Source organism: Chelonia mydas, chromosome 7 (assembly GCF_015237465.2).
Source record: "Chelonia mydas isolate rCheMyd1 chromosome 7, rCheMyd1.pri.v2, whole genome shotgun sequence".
Taxonomy (NCBI): Eukaryota; Metazoa; Chordata; order Testudines; family Cheloniidae; genus Chelonia; species Chelonia mydas.
In genome coordinates this window covers 5,334,888-5,358,110 of record NC_057853.1, presented here as the reverse complement: position 1 = coordinate 5,358,110, position 23,223 = coordinate 5,334,888, and the positions used below count along the sequence as shown (strand labels likewise).

At 41.1% G+C, this 23,223-nt stretch overlaps 1 protein-coding gene across 3 annotated transcripts in view; it reads right to left on the bottom strand.

Annotated features, from left to right (window-relative positions):
* Nucleotides 1-486: 486 nt before the first annotated feature.
* SYNPR (synaptoporin) overlaps nt 487-23,223 on the bottom strand; it is a 175,261-nt gene continuing 152,524 nt past the window's right edge. For all 3 annotated transcript variants that reach the window (XM_037905526.2, XM_043551779.1, XM_037905527.2), the window contains 3 exons: nt 19,066-19,264; nt 3,800-3,991; nt 487-2,333 (listed from right to left, as the gene is read on the bottom strand). In XM_037905526.2, coding sequence (XP_037761454.1) covers nt 2,049-2,333; nt 3,800-3,991; nt 19,066-19,264 — 676 coding nt within the window. In that variant the 3' untranslated portion in view covers nt 487-2,048. The remainder of the gene's footprint in view (nt 2,334-3,799; nt 3,992-19,065; nt 19,265-23,223) is intronic.

Below are 23,223 nucleotides of genomic sequence, written 5' to 3'. Positions count from 1 at the left end.
ATGTCTGTTTTACATTTAAGGGAGCTCAGGACAGAAAGTCACAAGTGCCTAGAGACAGTCTCTCCCCCAGTTCAAGAAACTGGGGGGCACCAAACTAAAGGGGCAAAGCTGGAAGATAAGGATCACCCCCCCACACACATACACACTCCAGTTTTTTGTTTTGTTCTGGACAATTAAACAACACAGTACTGATTTATTAATACTTGGAGAGAGAGAGAGAGAGAGAGAGGGAGAGAGAGAGAGACACACACACACACATAAATTGGACTGTATACGTTAAAATTGGGTATTTTTATGTTGTGACACTGACTTACCAGAAATGAATCATGTCTCCAAATGTATGTCTGTACAATCCTTGTAAAAATCTTGGAAAATACTCAAAATGAGAATTATAAGGTCAAAACACAGTAGTTAAAATATTATCAACTTTTTGGTTTAGCGCAGGCTTATTTTACACTGTTATAATACCACCATACTCTTCAAATGTACATTGTATGCATTAGCTTTATTAGGGTCAAATAGATATCACAATATAGATCCATCCACTGAGTAGCCATAAATTGGTTACAACAATCATATAAGACTATGCTGTTTTATGCTTTTAACATTACAGCTCATACAATATTATAGACGGATACACTTTTATTTAGAAATGCAGATGATCAGTTTCGATTATGATGCTGTGTTTCAGGCTTCAAACTGAGTAAGAAAAGAGAGTTTAGGGTGACCCTTTTGGCTACACAGAATCCCATGTACTGTAAGAAGCAAAGTCCAAATCTTCAGTGAAGCGATGCCAATTTACACCTGCTAGGAATCTGACCTCTATATATTTTAAGATGAGGTTTTTTAGATTTTGCCAGTTTCCTAACATTTACTGATAGCACCAAAACCATTATTCAAAACCAGCATTCACCATAATGATGGAACAGCAGTGTCATTTAATGATTTTCAAATGGCATAGATAGAAATATTTCCATCCGGAATAAAGGAATAATTACGCTTTGTAATGCTGACTAACAATGATCTATGTCCTTGCCATGTTTTGTTAAATTAAGTACATGACACATGGCATATTTTTCACATGGTTTTGGTTACTGATATCTGCACCTCTGTTATCCTAATTAAATAAATACCTTTGTAAACATATAACACAGTTACTTGGTCCTTAGTTTTCACAGCTCACGTTAAAATTTTCACAAAACATCAATAGAAATAGTGATTTATAGAATGAATACTTAGCTTAGTTAACCGGAATAAACATTGGTCAGGTACCATTTATGCTACTGAATGCTCTCTCAAGGAAAAACATTTTAGTTACAAAGCATTCAGAACTTGGGTAAGCCATATACCCAATTCTGCAAAATATATAAAATATACATACATTTTCTTAAACATACATTTAACAAAAAAAGGAGTGGCAGAAATTGAAAAGTTCCATATACAGGGTCCAAAACATTCTGTTGGTGTGAAACTGCTTATCCATGCACTAAGTCACATAGGAACTGGTTAATAAAAATAATAATTAAAAAAATTCCTCTGGAAAAAATATACTAAAAACAAACGCTCTAAAGCATCACAAACAGGCAGTCTTGAAAATTTAGGAGTAATGTTACATGCATCATGATATACTGAATAATCTTTAGAAATCAGAATAAAACACTTCTGTTTCTCACCAAAATGCAGAAGAAAAATTCTATTCTACTTCATTATGTTATGCATATTACACAATACAGACTTGAGGCTACAAAATGCTTTTACCATTTTAGTACACATACAAACTACCATAAAGTTATCTATACAATACATACAACAATACTTCAGTTCACCACCTGTGATGAATATATCATCATCAGTTGTCTAGTGACAAAAATAACAAACTAGCCACCACCATCTGCTTCAATAGGTACCATTAGATCTTTGATTTACATTACATACTCTCTTGGAGTATTAATTTATTTAAACTTTCTTTACAAATCTGGTGCCACTGAAACCTAGTGTTGTTACACTGTCTACATATAAGGGGTGTAGGAATGCAAATTCCGTGAATGCTAAATTTGATTGGCAAATGAGGTGGGCCCACTCTGACTATAGCTCTGTTGCTGGCCATATTCACCCACCTGGCCATAGTTGGCTTGTTGGCCAAAGCCTGCAGGTTGGTTATATCCTCCAGTTGGACCATAGTTGTCTTGATTATAACCACCTTGGTTATAGCTGCTTGATTGTTTCTCCATGGTGTCTGGAGGGTGCCTCTGGCTCGAGGAATGCCACCCAGTCTCCTTAAAAACAAACCAAATATTTCCTGCCCAGAGAATAAAGTTCAAGAATCCAAAGACCTAAACAAGAACCAAAGCAATTCATTAGTACAAAGGCATGATTTTTGTGGCCCAGTATATATGTAATGTTCAGCTTTATCCAATACACTTCTTTTAATGAAATGAGCAAAGGCAATTTAAAGACAACCCTTCCCAAAAGGCTCAGGAAGCTACATGCTCAGCTGTGAAACAAGGGTTCGTGCCTACCCCAAAATAGTCAAGGACAGAGGCTGCAAAGCCCATCTTTTTGCCCAGGCAGCTAACCAGTTGGGGCTTGATGGGGATGGTGGTTTATAGGGGATGGGAGTTGGGAGGGAAAGCCTTGCCTATTTTGTTGGGTTGGTGGTTGAAGGTTTTGCTGTCGTCTTTGTAATATTAATTAGCGTTAGAGGCACTCACAATTTGCTGAAACTTAAACTTCGTATGGGAACAGGCCAGTCTGACAAATTTCAATTTTTTTTTTATTTGTCAAAATGTTCTCCCCCCACCCCCCACCCGCCCTCGCCCTTTTCTAAATGAACAGTCCTGCTTCTCGCTTTGAAATGACTTGGCTTAGGAATTCAAAGTAAAAATTAAAGCCAAAATCGAAACAAAATTTCAATTGACCCAACCTGAATAGAGAAAAAAATGTCTAAATCGCGAACATTTTGCCAGGGCAGGAAGACCATTTTCCTCTCAGCTCTACGTAAGACAAAGACAGAGTGTTTCTTTTTCAACACGTGATGGTAGATTGAAGCTGAAAGCAAACAGACCCTTCATGGCCCCCAGGAAAGGCAGTGCGAGCGTGCACCGTACTAATTCTGGATTTTGTGTCTCATCCCGATGCTGCTGCTGCAGCCACCTTTGCTGGGCTCTGATGTTCCACCTGCAGAGCTCATTGCCGCTGAAGAAAACGCCTTTGCAGGAGAAGGCAATACACAAGCAGATACTGAATTACTGGTGGGGTGTATGGAAGGGTGCTCTTATGGATGGTCTGGCTTAGATCCTGGATGCATGGGGATGAGCATCCAGATGGATAGATAAGCAAAAGCTGGAGCGTCAAAGGAAGGGAAATGGCTTGTTGGCGGCTCAAAATTTAGCTAAGCATTGGAACCTTGGTCTGGAAGATCTTTGGTGCAGGGACCATATCTACCTCGGTATGGCATAAATATTCCGCACATTAGAGCACCACACATGTGGGAGATACATTCATAAAATCACACTTATTTTATAGGTGTAGTCCCAATGTTCACTTCCAAAGCGAGCTGACTGTTGAATGAAACTACCTGTAAGTCAGTCTATAATTTTTCTCCATGGTAACTATCTCAGTGAGGCAGCATTTTCAGTCAAATCACCGGCAACATTTTAGGAACTTCCAAAGAAGCCAGTGGACCTACATTGATTTATACCAGCTGAGGATGTGGCCCAACCTGTATGTCTGGAGAGCTGAAAATAGGTGCACACACTTTCATTGCCTGACAGTAAAAAAAATAAACAGATCTACTCACAACCGAAGTATTTAAGCTTGACATAACAGGGCTGCGCACAGGCATGCATTTGTTAGACTGCTGTTTGCAAGCCGACATCAGTAATAGCACTTCGTCTGGGTCAGTAGCAATCTTTACATCAGACAGTCCCTTGGCCCAAGCAGACGAACCCACCAGCCACAAGAAGGAGAAGACCACTGTCACGATGAAGTCCTGTAAAACCAGATGAGACAAAAGCATTAGATAGATGGGTCAACTGGGCAGCGAAGCATCAGAGGAAATGTATCAACAAATCAAACTTCAGATTATAGGACAGAAAGAGAGCTTTGTATTTCCTGGAAATAATATGGTGGTCTTAACCCACAGACAGAATTTTCAAAAGTGCTCATTGCCCCCAGTTAGGTAGAGACTTTCAGTCCCTGGAAAAATCATGGAGCAGGTCCTCAAGGAATCAATTTTGAAGCATTTAGAGGAGAGGAAAGTGATCAGGAACAGTCAGCATGGATTCACCAAGGGCAGGTCATGCCTGACTAGCCTAATTGCCTTATATGATGAGATAACTGGATCTGTGGATGAGGGGAAAGCAGTGCACATGTTATTCCTTGACTTTAGCAAAGCTTTTGATCCGGTCTCCCACAGTATTCTTGCCAGCAAGTTAAAGAAGTATGGGCTGGATAAATGGATGATAAGGTGGATAGAAAGCTGGCTAGATCGTCGGGCTCAACGGGTAGCGATCAATGTCTCCATGTCTAGTTGGCAGCCGGTATCAAGCGGAGTGCCCCAAAGGTCAGTCCTGGGACCGATTTTGTTCAATATCTTCATTAATGATCTGGAGGATGGCGTGGACTGCACCCTCAGCAAGGTTGCAGATGACACTAAACTGGGAAGAGTGGTAGATAGGCTGGAGGGTAGGGATAAGATACAGAGGGACCTAGACAAATTAGAAGATTGGGCCAAAAGAAATCTGATGAGGTTCAACAAGGACAAGTGCAGAGTCCTGCACTTAGGATGGAAGAATCCCATGCACTGCTACAGACTAGGGACCGAATGGCTAGGCAGCAGTTCTGCAGAAAAGGACCTAGGGGTTACAGTGGATGAGAAGCTGGATATGTGTCAACAGTGTGCCCTTGTTGCCAAGAAGGACAAGGGCATTTTAGGCTGTATAAGCAGGAGCATTGACAGCAGATCAAGGGACATGATCGTTCCCCTCTATTTGGCATTGGTGAGGCCTCATCTGGAGTACTGTGTCCAGTTTTGGGCCCCACACTACAAGAAGGATGTGGAAAAATTGGAAAGAGTCCAGCGGAGGGCAACAAAAATGATTAGGGGGCTGGAGCACATGATTTATGAGGAGAGGCTGAGGGAACTGGGATTATTTAGTCTGCAGAAGAGAAGAATAAGGGGGGATTTGATAGCTGCTTTCAACTACCTGAAAGGGGGTTCCGAAGAGGATGGCTCTAGACTGTTCTCAGTGGTAGCAGATGATAGAACGAGGAGTAATGGTCTCAAGTTGCAGTGGGAGAGGTTTAGGTTGGATATTAGGAAAAACTTTTTCACTAGGAGGGTGGTGAAGCACTGGAATGCGTTACCTAGGGAGGTGGTGGAATCTCCTTCCTTAGAGGTTTTTAAGGTCAGGCTTGACAAAACTCTGGCTGGGATGATTTAGTGGCGGACTGATCCTGCTTTGAGCAGAGGGTTGGACTAGATGACCTCCTGAGGTCCCTGCCAACCCTGATATTCTATGATTCTATGAAATGAGCACAGATCCAATTTAAGTTTCTAAGTAAGTGGCCAGATTTTCAGAAGATCTATCCAGCCTGCTGGATGCTGAACTATCTTGAAAATCTGTCCCTCAGTGTCACAACGCAGGCTGCTGGGTGGTGAGTGAATTTGTAAATCTGGCCCTGATTTAGATGTAAGAGCTGAACTCTCAGTCTGGCCATACAAGCAGTTCCACAAAATGCTTCTTCATTTTAGCTCAGTTACCATATGCTGTGTGCTTAGGGGTTCCTTTGCAAAATGCTGTCACTGTGCATCAGTGTTTCAGCTGAGCGCCCTCTGAAGCTGACTAGCCCTTCACTACTACGAACAGCAAACCAACCAAACAAAAACATTCCAAGGGCTTGATTCTGCAAGGTACCAAGCACCATTACCTACTTCCTGTCAATGTGAGGCCACAAGAGAACGAACTTCAGGGCTTTATGAGTCTCACTAACGACCGAAACTGCATTTATTCTGAACTGCTTTGCCCGTTTTCTGTTACAGACATGCCTATACACATACACACACACTCACTTTTTACAGGAACAAGTGACCAAACTCTATTGCTACTGTGTGGGTCTCGGGAGGAAAAAAAAGTGTTATTTTTCAAGCTTTTTATGTCCTGCTAAAACTAAGGAGCCATTCTACTGTCACTGTTCATCCCATCTGTCAGTCTGCAGCAGATGGTTGACGTGTTGCGAGTCTAACGCACAACTCATTACATGATTGTGTCTCGGTATCCCACCATCTCCCGTGCAGGCTGCTTTCCCTCTCTTGCCCTTTCGCCTCCCCCCAGCCTTAACATATAAGGGAGGTATGACTGGAAGTGAAAGAACGCAATACAAAGTGCAGTATGGTGGGCTGACATGCAAAGCATAAGTGATTTTTAAATTTAGAGGAGGGTCACCTCCTCAGTTGCGCGCCCCCCCCCCCCACCCCCCCGTGTCCTTTTGATGCTGGAAGCCACTCAAATCCCTAAGCTTACAAGAAATAATGAGGAAGCAATTTCTTCACCCTCACAAACAGGATTAAATTTACTGCACCTCAATAGAATGCCAAAAGCTAGCTACATTTTTTAATGGCAAACCTTCCTGACACACAGGACTGCAGCAGCTAAATGGCCACGCTACAATGCTTTGATTTACACTGACCTTGCTTCTTGCTACCAAGATGAATTCTCTTGACGCTTGTGTTACGGAGTTGATAACAAATATATCAACACCCAGGGGCTTCATGGTGGGTAAAAACGCTGGGCCTGAGAGCAATTCATTTATTCTCAAGCAAAAGATGTTATTCTTTGAAGCTTAAGCGGTAAAAAAAACCCACACTCTAGCTCCTATGGGTATGGTTTAAAGGCAAACATCTTCCTGAAAAATTGTAACTGGGGCTGAAACTGGCGAGATAATTGCTAAATTGACATTTAGTACAACTTGCATTTTATTTACTGAGGTCCACTCTTACAGGGCCTGGTATGTAATCTAATTGCACACCAAAATTGCACATAAAATGTCACATGGGGTTCCAATCCAAGCCTTTTTTATTAAGCATAATTTGTTTTTCTTAATTCTGCCAGAATTTTAATACCTTGGAAATTAAATCAAGCCGAGGAAGTCAAGGGTTTTTTTTTAATAACATTGGTTAGAAATTTGAGGCGGGTAGAAGCAAATTGAGTGAAACTAACTTGATAATGACCATTAAGCTTGCTAAGAAAGGAAAGCTTAACAACTGGCAAAGCACTTCATGCAGGTGCCTCCAGCCGGAGACTTTTCAGAGCTAATGTAGTGTTCGCTATCAATCAGGTGTGTTGGCTAATCCCTTTCCTTTCTCTAGCGTCATTTGGAACAAGAGCGGACAACACAGTCAGCTGAAATGTGCTGGATCCCTGAGCTGCAGTTTGTCGAATCCTGTGCGATTGTTCTGCAGCGGCACAGATGCTTTGGATTGGGAATGTATTAACACAAACAGGTTTTAAGCTGGTGCAGGCTAACCGTGATTTGGTCAAATGTCACTCTACAGCAGGTGGTACAAATGGCAAGGCAGTCCGAGGTTGTAAAATGAGACCCCGATCTAGGGAGAGGGATACAGAAAAATGCCGCTCCAAACTGGGGCACAGAGCGTGGGGAGAAAACGTACAGGAGGGCAGGCACAACGTGTGTCCAGCCAGAAGGAGAATGTCAGAAGGTGGGGCTCTGGGAACCAGGGTGCTGAGTAAAAACCATTGCCCCATTCTAAATACCAGAGAAGGTGAGTCATGCCTGAAGCCAAACAGATTGTCTACATTGCAGGCCAAGAGGGTAATACAATTTGTGTTTTAATTGACACCTTTAGCAGGCCACAGAAGAGAGGCAGGTTCCAGCGTCCCTGGAGACCAGGATGCAAGGTCCCAAGACTTTGAAGACATGACTAGCTGGGTAGAAGGGAACAACTGTGTAAGTAGAACAACCTTATGTCTACCAAAGGTTTGTCAGTCTGGGCTGACCTTCGTGGTTTTGGCTAGAACCTGAACCCACTCTGATTTCAAGTGGGTTTGGGCTTCTGGCTGAATGTTTGCACAGCTCCAGGAGGAGCAGAGCTACAATATAACAACCTGCTGAAAATAAGAGAGAATTTCAAGCTAAGTTATTCTCGAGTTTAATGCTTAGCATGAGGATTTCTCCTTGGTAGTTAAAGCCTGAGTTTCTGCATTCTAAAATAAATCTTACATTTTGAATGTTTAATATCCCCTGAGCAATTTTTTTCTTTGGAACAAAATAAGCGTTTTTAGTAGCTGGCCCTCAATGATGTCTAAGGATCACTCCAACGTGTATTGTTGCATGGTTACCATTCACTCGTCATTGCAAAGTTTCTCTCTCAAATCTCAGCTCATACACTCGGCTGTTTTCCAGCAGGTGCCTTTGGGAAAGAGGCAAGGGCTGCACAGTCAGGGAAAGCAGAAATCTTGAATTAAAATATACTGTGCAGAACCAAGAGGGTAATGTTAAGAATTGCATTTAATATTCATAGCACAATAGTTTGTTGTCTGGTTTTGAGTTTGGCAAAAAAATTCCTTATTGGAGCACTTTTATGACATTTTATTTTTTTTCAATGAAATTTTACATGATTTATCTTTTCTATCATGACTGAGAAACATTTTTTGGTGTCAAACTTGTGCCGCATTACTGTTTTTCAAATTTCAAGTTGCACTCGTTGTTGTGATTGATCACATTAGTCTCAACCAGCAGGAGAGTGAGTTTGTATGTGTGTGTGTGGTGGGGGGAAGGGTGAGAAAACCTGGATTTGTGCTGGAAATGGCCCTACTTGATGATCACTTTAGATAAGCTGTTACCAGCAGGAGAGTGGGGTGGGAGGAAGTTTTGTTTCATGGTCTCTGTGTGTATATAATGTCTTCTGCAGTTTCCACGATATGCTATGCATCCGATGAAGTGAGCTGTAGCTCACGAAAGCTCATGCTCAAATAAACTGGTTAGTCTCTAAGGTGCCACAAGTACTCCTTTTCTTTTTACGAATACAGACTAACACGGCTGTTACTCTGAAACCTGTCAGTATTGGTTCTGGGTCCCTTGCTGTCTAAATTGAGCTCAGGTGGCTAAGAGGGTTAGGAGAAGTTACTGTGAATGAATTTCTCAGAGGAAGTATCTGAATTTGGTGAGCTCTGAGTCAGTCAACAACAACAGAAGCTCTCCCGTTGGTCTTCCCACCCCCGGTCCCAGCCCAAAATAGCCAAAGATCGCTACCATAGCACTTCCTTGTGAAATTTGGAAAATGCAAAATTTCAACTTGAAACTGGAACTTACTAGAGCCATTTCAGAGAGAGAGAGAGATGCAAAAACCACACAAATTGAACCGACAAAAAACTGTAGAACATCCTCCACCCATTGTACCAGCAATAGCAAGTTTGTCTAAGTTTTATGTGCAATTCAGTACCTGCTCATTGCATGCATTTAACTCTCCTTTATCCATCTCACAAAGAAAAACCTATCACTCTTAACTGCAAAGAGACAGTAACTCTCCCTTGTTTTCAAGAAAAGCTTTTAGATTCTCTGTAGCATTTCCATTCATTAGTGCCCACTCCACAGATGTCTTGGTTTGACAAAATATATGTAAATATTTACAACACATCAGGGAGCACCTGTTTAAGTTGAAGATGCTAAATTCCATTTGCTCCCTGTTAATCTACTGACATGCAACTTGCATGCACACACACAGGACCACATCTTTAGCGGGTGACAATCAGCATGGCTCTATTGAAGCTACACCAATTCATATAGTTGTAGATCTCTCCCAGGTGCTCCAATCTGTTTACAATCATGCCACATAGACTATGCTTCACCAGGACAAACAGCAATTGATGCTCAATCTTTGTAGCTTTAATCCTTTCCGTGTGGATGGATCTCACTACCCTGTTAGCACACATGGTGCAAACAGCCCTCCAGCTCCTGTCCCACAGTGCAATGATCAGCGTGGAGATGGCCTGATTCCTAGGACGCCTCAATGAAAACTCAGCCTCTGTTTGTTGGTTAATGGTGTGGAAGTTTGTTGCCAGCATGTACTAGAGGATAAAACCTTAAAATGAGCTGTCATAGGAGTGACTATGGCATTCACCCCACTGCCCTCAAAATACAAGAACAAGAGCATCTCTCAAACCAATGGCAGTCAAATTCACAAACGCTACTTTGCCATGAGTGTTGCCACCTTCCACACTTCAGTGTTGCGGGAGGTCACCAAGTCTGATGGCATCGAGGGATACTTTGATGAACAACAGCAACATTTGTACCTATGTATGTTAAGATAGGCACAATCACATAGCAGACTTTAGAGCGTATGCATAAGCATGGTCACACTGGGTCCATCTAGCCCAGTATCCTGTCTGCCGACAGTGGCCAGTGCCAGGTGCCCCAGAGGGAATGAACAGAACAGGTAATGATTAAGTGATCCATCCCCTGTTGCCCATTCCCTGCTTTTGGCAAATAGAGGCTAGGGACACCATCCCTGCCCATCCCGGCTAATCGCCATTGATGGACCTATCCTCCATGAACTTATCTAGTTCTTTTTTTGAACCCTGTTATAGACTTGGCCTTCACAACATCCTCTGGCAAGGATTGCCTTTCCATTCATTTCCAGAATACACACGTTCCTTCAGCCATACAAAGTGCCCCTTGTCTGGAGACAAAGTCAGCTCTATATTAGCATGTTCCAGTTTGGGGTGTAAACGTTCTCCTTTGGTACAATGGGGACAATAGTATTACCCTTCTCCCAGCCTATTTCTTGTGTATTTAGACTGTAAATTCTTCAGGGCTTGGGCGATTTCTTATGAAATAAAAGTGTAGGACAACGGGGACCTGATCTTGGTATCATGGTTGGGGCCTCTGGGCACTGCTGTAATTCAAATGAATGAAAAATAACAATGCCTACCAGCACTTCCCTTTGAGGTGCTCCCCTGTACAAAAGATTTGACTCAGCTCTAAATTATAGCTTCCTTGCGGACACTTGGAAACCAGGCTTCCCTTGGGTGTAGATTCTTGCTTAAAGTTCTAGGACTGCATATGAGGTTTTTCTGTATTTATCAGAATGTCAGACTATTACTTGGATTTGAAAATTCGTATTTACTAACCAATTGTCCTTAGAATGGACGTTCCGCACTCTCTCTCATTGTTCTTAGATTCAATAAGGAAGCACAATTTCAACCTCTACTGAAAGGTTTGCAATGTGCAAGGTAACACAATCCATTTTTCAGACTACTTTTTGAAAAACGGTAACAAACTATTCGGAAAATAAATGTACAGTCCCCTACTGCATGCGATCACATTCCTCAATGCCAAAAGTCACAGCTACACATGTCTTCACCTTCCCTTCTGTTAACCTTTAAAAGAAGCCTGTAAGCCTTTTTTTTTTTTAATTTCAGGTAGTACATTGGCAACCTGTTTTTCCTCCTGTCATATAATACTGTTCTGAAAATGCTTCCTGGATTGGTGAATTCCCCCCACATAAATCTGACCATGCTGGGGAGACATCTAGATCTGGCATAAGGTTTTCTACGAGATTCATATGCCTAGGGTTAAGGAAAGGCTTGGAGCGGATTTGACAGAGTCTGAAAAACGATTTCCCCCCCAGTCAAAATTGATGCCTGTCTATCAGCAAATTCTCAGGATGAGGAAGCCCCTGAACCAGAGTATAAAGTTAAAGGAAAAGAAGTCCAGAGAGCTGGCTGTATCCTTTTTGCCTTTTCACTGATGGAGCTTGCTAGCAGCCTGCCATATTCTGGTATGGAAACTCGCAAAGTTCTGAGGGATCAGCGAAGAGGAAAATGAAGACTTTCCAGACTCTGCCTTTGGCCTGCAAGATGGGCAATTGTCTGTTCTTTCTCTCGCCCCTGCCCAAAGTAAATCTGCATTTTACTTGTTTTAAGCTATGAGTAACTGAAGCTTGGACAAGAGTGTAACTTCTTTGAATAGTAAAATAAAATAATACTTCAGGTGTGATGATTTAGCTCTGTGATGATAAACCATGATAGTTTGGAACATTAAGAATCTGACAGATACAGTTGGAACCTTCTTGGTTCGAAGAGATGACGCACATTCTATTCTAATAAAGCACGCAGTAAAACAGTCTTGTGTTTTAAAAAGGAAATGACAAATGCAGATTGGAAATGTCACGTTGAAATGCACAGACTCCTTAAGTTGGTTGGTAGCTTTCATTTTTGTTTTAATTGTAAAGAGGCGATCATTGTTCTGTGTATTTGTTTTCTTCTCTGGATGTTTATGGGAATTCTTACTGATTTCTAAACTAAGGAGGACAAAGTTTAAAAATATGCAGCAGAGGATACCTTGTGAGGAAGAGAAAAATAGACAGTATTGTTTTAAATGTACATATTTGTAATTGTTACATACTATATGTAGAATACCAAATAACCTCCTGTTTGTTTTAATTATTCACTGAATTCCAGAGACTAAGGAAAGACCTCATCCTTTTGCATTTGGAAACTTACATCCACTAATTTTTATGTGTATTATCAATGGGATGTATCCACTGATCACTTTGCATGTGAGAAGTCTCTCTTCAGTTTTGTAATCATTTTCATAGCCTGCATCAGTATCAGTTTTCTAATGCTCTTAGTAATTTGTGCAGTGATTGTAATTGATTTGAATATTAAAGTTACATTCAAGGACAATTACACGTGCGTATGTGATTTTTTAGGATGACCTATAACTCTCCCCCAGAAAACAGTAAAAGCAGATGAAGATACAATGTAATATAGCTGTCACATTACATATTCTAAGTGGTGTACACATGGAGAAGCTTGTGAAGAAAAACAAGACGATGGAGTGATATCTACTGACTGATGCAGATTATGAATGTCCCCCAAACAGTTTCCCGTTCAGGACTTGATGGAAATATCCCATTGCCTACCCCACATTCCCAAAAGCTTTGTATGGCTTAATTGGATTGGTTCCTATCTGCTTGTCAATGACTGAGAGTATATAGTTTTTCAGTACATTACTGAAATAGATGAGACTGGAATGCATTACGATTATCCAGCCTGATTCTGATCTCAGACCAGTGTATATCAGGAGCGATTCCCTGCAAGATAATAGAGTCACTCCACTGTAATGTGCTCAGAAACAGGGCCATCAGTCTCAGATTGATAGATACCTGCCCTGAGTAATGGATGTCTCAGAAAATTACTTTTTTTTTTTTTGGTAAATCTCAGAATGAGACTCTATGCCCATTAGAGTCCAGGTCACCTGTGTAATTAATTCCTTTAAAAATATTCCTGGCTGTTGAATACTAATCCGTCACTCAAATAGCTTTTCCTTTATATTTGTTCCCCTACTTTTTCATTCCTTGAGAAGGACCCAGACTTATATTTAGAACGTGCATGTTATTTAGGATTTTGAAAGAAAACAAAGTTCATCTGCAGAGTCAAATGTGACTGATGCTTATAACTAATTATTAACAAACAGCTCAGTACATACTGTGCATACTTATTACATCCAAAAAACTATGTTAAAAGAACATTGCGGTTGCAAAGTCAAGCACCCAAAAGTCAGGAAATGCCAGAATTAAGACTGCTCTTGTCCCCTCTGCCCTGTCTTCTGCTCCCTTTACTCCTGTCCCCCAGTCATGGCTCTCTTTCCAATCCCCACTCCCTCTCCCCTTCCTCTTTTTCTCCCATCTGCATTTGAGTCAGGTAGCTCCCGCCTTCTCTGCCACACTGTCTGGGTGGGGGCCTGCACTGAGAGAAAGGAGAGACAGGCTCCCTGCTTTCAGGTCCTGTGCCTGGTACCACAGAGGCCAGCAGTCAGAGGAAACAATTACAAGGAAAATCCAGTGCAGCCTTGGGCTAGAGCCTGCTCAATTGCTCTGTGAGGATAAGCCCAAGCTCAGTGTGGTCAGCATGCAGGAGCTGAGGGGGGACAGAGCATACTTAGTGCAGAAGGAATCTATATAAGATTCTAGGATTGTCATCGGGTGTCACTCTGAAGCCCAGAATGTCTGTTGAGTCTGTGTGAAGCGATGGAAAGCACTACAAGCTTAGCTGAGAACAATTTTGTCTAGGTTATCACCAACTTGAATCATCCCTGGGATTGGCAGTCTGTTACTCTCCCATTTTAAGTTCTCAGGCATTTTGCCTTTACAAACTACACGTGTACATTGTACAGCTACAGTAAGGTATGTATCTATTCTATGCCACAAGTCTTAGACCACTCAGAGATAACTCCACCAATCACAAACCCTTACTCTACAGCAAGCAACAATTTCATTGGCTGCATGAAGGAAACTGCACAGATGGTGGATTACTTTGTGCCTGTGTGTGACACAGCACAGGCTTTCAGACACTGGCACAAGTCCATGTAGACAATTTCAGACAATTTAGCTGTCAATCACTAACAAGTCTCTGCTGAGTAGGTGCAAACTGAGATTTTTCAGAGGCTTATAACTTGGTCCAATGTGGGCATATCTTCAAAGCAGTGACAAAAAACACAACCCTGACCCCAGGCAGTGCTAGAGCATCTCAACGAAATGGCTGTACAAATTTTTTTAACATGGAAAAACAATGTATTTTTCCAAAACATTGTTCTCAGAAGCAATTGAACCAGTAGTGCTGAAACTTTTCAAAAAAGTTCAACCTTAGGGAGGTCTTGCACGGAAAATTTCAACCTAAATGGTTAAATTTGGTAGAGTAATAAGTCACTGAAAACAGGGGCTTATAATGGAAACTTTACTGGTAGGCATCACTACCTGCATTGTCTTTAACATTATCAACAGACTGGTGGCAGAGGGAACTGAAATCTTCCGTTATTGGAAATATTTAATCCCAATAATGCTTGATTTCTTACTGTTCTGTCCTTTTCAAGAAAATATAAGCTTCAATTAAAGTGATGTTTATTGAGAACCTTAACACACAAATGTGTATATTTGTACAAATAATTTATACTATCTAATGATTTCTGGGTTGTCACGGTAATAAAGATTGCTTTTTCATACTATTTAAAACCTTTAATTACCAAAATATATGCTATGTAATTTTCTTGTTCCTGCAAGGAATTAAAATATTGAATTTGTTCTATTGATACTATACTTTACTTTAAATTAGGCTCAATGCGATTTGATTCATTGGCAGTGCTCCTATTGTCTATTTCAGGGTTTCTGTCCTTTTTTTAAAATTTCAAGTGACGCAGCTTTTTCCCCATTTTTCCTATAGAATTTATTTTAAAACCCTGAAAAAAGAAAAAAGCAGCTCCCTGAAGCATGAAGTTTAAAGGCGGGAGTAATCACAGAATGAACAAATGTCAATTCAAGAGTGAGAGTGAAGTTTAAAAGGGGTGGGGTTTTTTGTTCAAGGTCAGTCTGGGATCAGGGACAAGAACAAAGGTGAAGACTGAAATCATGATCATCTTCTACCTGCAGGAGCAGGAAAAAATGCATTATAGAAATGGCACTAGGAGTGCTTGTCCCCGGTGATTAGAGGAAATAACTGACAATTGCTCTATGTATCTCTAGTGATGTGAACAGGAGGCCTCTTAGATTGCTTCAACGCTGCTCAGAACATTCTAGAGTTGTAGAATAATGGTCTTTGGGAGGATCAGCATCTCAGGGATCAAAGGTAGCCATACATCTGGATAGATCTTCCTGGATACTACATTCCACTACAACATCAACCTGCAACTGAAAGGTGTGTTACAGGCTTTTCACTGCCAATATTTCACCCTTATATGGGCTACATGGACTTGTGCCATAAAGGATACTGGTTTGCACTTTTAATTTTCATACTGGGAAGTAAACTCAAGTGATATAGGCCCTTGAATGAGGTCTGGCTATGCCTGCTTTTTCTTCCTTTGTAGGTTCTGCCTCTTGGTTTCTTGGGCTCTCTGTTTTGATGATATTTTGCCATTGCACAGAGCAGGGATTTTAATGTCTTCCCTCCACTTGTCTTCCTAGGTCTGCCTTCTTTTGGAACCAGTAGATGGTTAGGGGGAGCAGCTAGGCCTGAAGGTGAAAAGAATGGAGACTAACTGGCCACCTGATTGCTGACGTTCTTTTGCTTCTTTGTGCCTTACCACTCCACTAACTCCTTCAGGTAGAAACGTTTTAAATTACTGTGTCTCAAAATCACTTCTCTTTTCCACTGGGCTTAGTGACTGAGGCATTACTCCCATTTTCTCCCTCTCACTTGGAGAGGTGGCAGATTCTCCACAATTGACTAGGAGATGTGTTTCTGGCTGAAATGGGAAGGGCAGGGTTACTCGGTGTTGATTTGTGCCACCCATGTTATCTCTGTAATAGAGATTGGTCTCTCCAACCTGAAGAGAAGATTAAGAACTAGTTTGTTTTCTTTGAGGAAACCTCTTTAAGAATTCTCTGTTGCCAGCATCCAAACACTCCCAATCAATCTCATTACATGTACAAATTATTAATTTTATTATTTATTTATATTATGGTAGTGCCTAGGAACTCTGGTCTTGGACCAGAGCCCATTGTGCTAGGCGCTGCACAAACACAGAACATAAAGATAGTCTGTGCCCCAAGGAGCTGGACAGATGGATAGAGACAGCAGGGAAGTACAAGTACTCAATGAGATAACCAAGAGGGTCAATAATTGTCAGCATAATTTTGTAATGGTTACTACGCTCCCAACCATGCTGTGTAAATGGACAGGCCAGTTAAAAGTTGCATTTAATGATATTTCCAAGAGAAAAAAATCTCAGCAAGTTACTAGAACTTCTCTGAAATTTTCATGTGTATTCATTATTAAGATACCCAGCAAGATGTGATGCTCCAATGACACTTAATAACAATATTCAGCACCAACAGCTGGTTACATCTTTAAAACACCGTGCAAATGGACGGCTTAATGTTAAGAACACCCATATGAGTAATGTAAATTATCCTTGTTTTACAGATGGAAAAACTGTGAACAACAACATTAGCCACAGAAGCCTATTAAATTTAACCCCTGGACTCCATTACAATTGGTTAAATAGAACACAGTGAATTAATACTAAACTGTTACCCGTGACTGCATCACGGATTTTGAATGAATTTTGGAAGCAATATGGCAGTGATATTCTTAACAGTAAAATATCATGCAAAAACAAACTACATGGTATTCTGAGATTTTAGTATGATTTTTCCACTCTCCTTGTTGTAAGTTATTTTCTGTAGTGATTAGAGTTGGTCAAAAATGTGAATTATTTTCCACAACAAAATTGAAACCAAAATTTTTCATTTTGTTCAGATTTTTTCCTGTGGAATATTCAGATTTTCTGATTAAGCAACTTGAAATAAAAAAGTACTTAATTCAAATAAAATAAAATGGAATCAAAGCAAAAAATGTTTAGATTTCACTTTTTTTTAGGGATTTCCCCTCCTTTTCCTCACCTTTTCCAGTAAATGTTTTGCCCTCCAGTGTGAAAAGAGGAAAAGGAGAGACAAAAACCCCAAACCCAAAACACTTGCATTTTTATTTCATTAGATGGGAATTGAAACTAATATTTTTTTTATTTTAAAACAATTTGTCAAAATGTTGGAAATTCTGAATGTTGCAAAAAAGTTGAATAGCTCAAAATAGACATTTTTTTTAAGAAAAATTTTTCAGCCAGCACTAAAAAGACATTAATGCTACCTTCCCATTTTTCTTCTTTCATTACTTTTATTCTAGGTATTTCCTTTAATAGGTACATCCCTTCTATATTGGTAATTTATAGTATTTTGCTTTTATTTACCTTGTGTTTTTATTATGCATGTAAAACTATGAGTCATTGTAGAAACAGTTCTGAACCAAATAGCCGGGATCCCTCCCCCCGCCAGCCTCAATGAACTTTAGGGCATTTGAAATCCAGAGCTAAATTTTTTCCCTTAAGCTCCTCTCTAATTTAATTGTTCTCCGTAGCCTTATGTTTCACAACTCACCCCTAGTATGTCCTTTTTCTCCTCTACAATCTTTGGAGGGAAGAATTCTATATGTTAATAAGGAGACAAGACACAAGTGGGTTCCCATAAAAGCTTGCATATTCACAGAACCAATTAAATGCGAATGTAGCGTGAGGCTCAAATATGCAGAGATTATCTGAATAAACAGACCAAAGGGCATCTCACGATTCACGATGCATTCAAGTGCGAATGGAACCCAGGAAGAAAAGGACCCTAAAAGACTGATTTATTATAAAGTGGTTATTTAATAGCCATTGATTTTTATTCTGACCTCACAAGAATCAATCTTTGTAGAGAAACAACCACAGCTATGGTGCACTGAAGCAGCAGCTACAAAATGCTGTTAGCTTAAATAGGGGGATAAACTAAGACCCAGTATGGAACTGTGCACCTGAGTATGGGGAACTCAGCAAGGAGGACAGTGTGATGCTGCAGAACCAGCCCCAGAAACATTCCACAAATAATGTGACAAAACCCCATCCCAGGGAGCAAAATATTTCTAGCTGACTACACAGTAGCTTAGGCCCCTGTCGCATTCTCAACACACCTACAGCAGATAATGGTCTGAAATTTAGATGTGGATGTAGCTGCTAAATCATCAAACAAGCTGTCTTCAGGGTTAAACTTGGATTCCAAGGCATCATTTTAGTGGCCTGTTAGGGTCACTCTAAGATCTGTATTGCTCCTAGAGATTTATTTTCTCCCTCTTCTTTTCCACCTGCCTACTTCTTCCTGGCCTCAGCAGTCTCTCCTTCCCAGACCATCCATTCACCACTACCCCACATTCCACCAGTAGCTTCACCACTATCCTGAAAACACTTACAACACAATTGAAAAGTCTCATTGAAGTCAAGGGGCATAATGTACCACACATACTCACAGGATTGAGACCAAATTATATTTATATGGGCCATGTGTTTCCATCATCCCTATTCTCATGGTCCCAAATGATTAAATCAACATTAAAGTATCAGAGTCAAGAGCTGCACAAGGAAGTGGGACACTCATCAGTTCTCCAACAAGACAACAAACACAAGCACCAAAAATCTAACAGGAAAAAGACAGATTTGAGGACACTGAAAATTTCCACTTACAATTAGAGGCCCCCTGTTGTTTTCACGATATTTGTTCTGGAAGAAAATGTAAACAACAGTGGCTGCCAAGGAATAGAGGAAAGCAAAGACCGCGATAGTGACGAAGAATTCTGCAGAAGAAGAGAAGTCCCCTATTAGCGAGAGCGTTTCTCGTCGTTTGCCTTCGCAGGTGGGAGCATCAAAATTCACCTGATGCAACCTAAAAAATCCAAGACAGGAGAGGTGAATTGAAAAGGCCTAGGCATTTGTTACCTACTAGTGACATGGTTACATCCGAGCTGTATTTTCGTTGCTTTAAATGCTGACATATATAGGTCTCAATCCTATAAACACTTGTGTGTGTAAACAATCCCATTGATTGAGTTCAATGGAGCTTTTCACACGCTTAAGGTTACTCATATGTGAACATAAGAATGGCCATATTGGGTCAGACCCAAGGTCCATCCAGCCCAGTATCCTGTCTGCCGACAGTGGCCAATGTCAGGTGCCCCAGAGGGAGTGAACTTAATAGGTAATGATCTAGTGATCTCTCTCCTGCCATCCATCTCCACCCTCTGGCAAACAGAGGCTACGGACACCATTCCTAGGGACACCATATGTGCAAGCGTTTGCAGGATTGGGAACGTAATCACATAAATTAAAGCCTTTAAATCAACTGCATCATAAACAAATATTAGCTTTAAGTAAGAACATTTCAACATTTTTGCACAAACATCTGAGATAATGGTGAAGTCCTATAGGGAAAAGTAAAATTTACTCTTGTTCATCTAAGCAATAAAACCCAGATTTTTCACTTTTGCAATTATTACGGAGAGGAAACATTACAAAACCAGGTGACTCTTGATTTCTTGAGAACAATTAATTCAGCACAAAAATTGCTTGCAATCTAATCCAGAATGAAAGACAAAGACCGTGCAGTTTGCTGGTTTAATAAATCATTAAAGCAAGCTCAGGTCTTGAGTTCAGCTCTGTAAATTGCATAGTGGATCTTTCACTCATGACTGTGTGATATGTGGCACTTTAACATACAAGGCTTTTAAAATGTGGACACCATTCCTAGGGACACCATATGCAGCAGAAAATCTGTGTGTGTGAGAGAGTGCACGAACCAGTCACTACTGACTCAGCTCTAAATTGCACCAGCATTTCCCATGCAGAGATTGTCCCCTCCGTTCAACAAACACCAACTGCCTCGAATCATGCCATGGAAAGATGTTTGCAAGCTCAGGAAGAAGCACATTGTGAGCCAACACTCCCCCTGGATAACAGTGGGGTTCTGTTATCCACCACTGGCATGAACAGAGGTTAAGGTTGGGACTGTGTATGGGGGGGTTATTTTTAATATTACTGCTTCCCAACAAAGGCCAGTTAAAAGATCTCCCCACGGTTTGGGAAGCCAATCAATCTCCCCTCGCCATTCCGCTCCAAAATCATCTGTGTCACAGCCGACCTGGAAAGCTGAAAAAAGTGTCAACTGGCACTCAACTCCGAACACTTACGTAGCTGTAGCACTATTCCCATCACCTCCCCGTGGCAAGGACTCAGGCACCAAGTATTTGAAGAGATTCCATTAAGCAGAAAATCCAGTCCTTGATGCCACTGTGCAGGGGCAGCTCTGACTGGCTGACAGGGGCTGTACTGAATGTCAGACAGACTTCTAGCTTTCCCAGCCTGCCTCAGGAAAGCCAAAGAGCCCCCTTTCTTGCAGCATGAAAAGGTGACCCTATGATATGATATACTCCAGAATACTCTCCCCCAAAGAACTCCACACATAGGGCTAGCCCATAGCGAAGAAGAAACAGACTAACGAGGCACTATGGTGTGAGTAGCTCATGGAATGGAATGTAGCCCAATGTAAAGAGAAATGGTAAGAGATGCCTTGACTTTAATGGTCCCAGACTGCAAGTCACCACAACAACAACTGGGTTTAGACAGAAACCTAATCCCGTTAACTCCGTGTCTTATAGCAACTTGGAAATCAAACAGCATTAGAATGCAGGAACAGAGCACCAGGCAGAAGTAGAGCTGCACGAAGAGCTGGCACAACCATGTCTGTGTGCCCTAGTCTGTTACATAGGCAGGGGGTTCTGGGGTAATAGATATTGGGTGGTTAGGGAAGCTAATCTAATGAACACAACTGAAGAGCAGATTAAGGAGGGCACGACAGAGGTGCAGATACAATTCTGAGGGTCTAGGAAAGGTGGAGGGGACAGAGCTATTACAGAGGTACCAGCAATTTCCAAAAGCGGTTATGATCTGACGCTAAGAAAGGGCTGAGCCTCTGGGAGACATTCCTTAGCATAGCGGGTAATTAATGTGTGGAACTGAGTGCCAAAGGTAACAGCAGTCATGAATATATTTCTAACTAAAGAGAATTAGGCCCTTAGAGGAAAACAAGGTATCCAAAGTAGAACTCTCACACGGCAGATTAATGGACATTAGTGGATTGCATGGCTTTTTCCTCTTGTAAGCCAAACAAAACCTAACTACATGCACAGAAGGAACACTCTCATTGGCTGATGCATAAAGATATTTACTTGCTGCAGATGTATTCTTCACTGAGCTCCTGCTGCTATAACCTTGGTATGGCTAAAATAATTCATTTGTCTCCTTAGATTGCAGCATTCTGGAGATGTACAATAACAGACGCTCTTGTTCCCCATCAGCCAACAAAGTCTGATTAAAACTGAATATATGAGAGAGATACTGAACATATTCAGACAGTTTTCTGACTTGCTTTTAAAGCTTCCTGTCTCTATTATGCAAACATTTTTCATCAAGGCTTATGGTCTTCCCCTGGAAAAATAAAATATCTCCTAGTGCCTGTCTCTGGGATTTTGCAAGTCCTGGAGACAAAAGGTTTTGTTTTTTTTAAACATAACCAGGGTTAGAATGTTCCAAAGGTGGCCTGGCCATGCACAGAAAAATAATCTCCAGCCAGCAACCAGCAATAAACACATCCCTTGCACACCTTTGCTTATGTACCGTACCTATCCAGAAGGCACACTGGAAATAAAGACTTGATTCAAAGCCTATTCGAATCAACAGGAATCTTTGCATTGATCTCAGTGGGCTCTGGATCAGCTATTAAGCATGACCATCCTCTCATTCCACAAGCAGGGTACATTTGTTAAACGTGCTAGGCTGACATTCTTAGAGGGGAAATCCTTTATTTATCCACAGAACAGGAACAGCACAGTAGCTGCTCTCCAAGCTTCCTTGATGGTATTTTGCCAATGTATCTTAATTGTGATCTACCCAGGGGAACCACTACTAGGAATAGTTCAGTCTCCAATGCCCATTTGGTCCTCAGCCCCTCTGAGCCTGACAGCAAAGTTGCCAGTTATTTATCTAAGCTCAGTTTCCTGAATGCTTGTCTAGGACTTTATGGGTCTGAAATACTGCAGGAAATATTGTTATATCTCAAATATGACTCTGAAGCAACTGTGGTGATGTTTTAATGGCAACCACTGAGGGAGTTTGATGCATATATTTACCAGCTGGGCAGAGCGAAGGCTTTGTCCTCTAATGGTGAAGAATGAAATTATTAAGAGACTGGCTTTGCTCTGAGGATCGGAGCCATCTGGGCAGTTTTTATGCTAACACCTGTTAAAGAGACTTGCAAAGACACAAGACCATGACTTGTAAATTTCACTTAAGCCCCAGCATTAGCTTTTTAAGCATCATGGAACTGTGCTTTATTAAACCATGAAGAAAAAGAAAGGTAATATTAGCAGTCTGCTGACATTTTATCATTTTAAAATATGTATCCAGCTCTTTCTTTTCCTCTTGCAGTCCTGAAATAACATTTTGAGGCAATTAACCTGGGTAGCAAACAGCTGACCAAAGGTAAAGTAACTAAAGGACATGATTCTCACCACATTTAAGGGTCAGTCCTGCAAAGTTTCCTCCAGTGCATCTCAAGCTGGGTGCCTGATCCTCAGCTGGTGCGAATCAATTTCATGTCATTGAAGTCTGACGATCTCGCCCTGAGTCTCTCAAAATGATTTTTGCAAGCCTGATGGGATTTTTGAAAACTAATTGATATCATTTCTCTTTTATACCCTCCATTAACCCTTACTGCGTCCTTTGATCTGACCCATGATAGGCCTGAAGTTTTTGTTTTAAATTTCTAACCCCTGCATCTCTCTGGCAGTA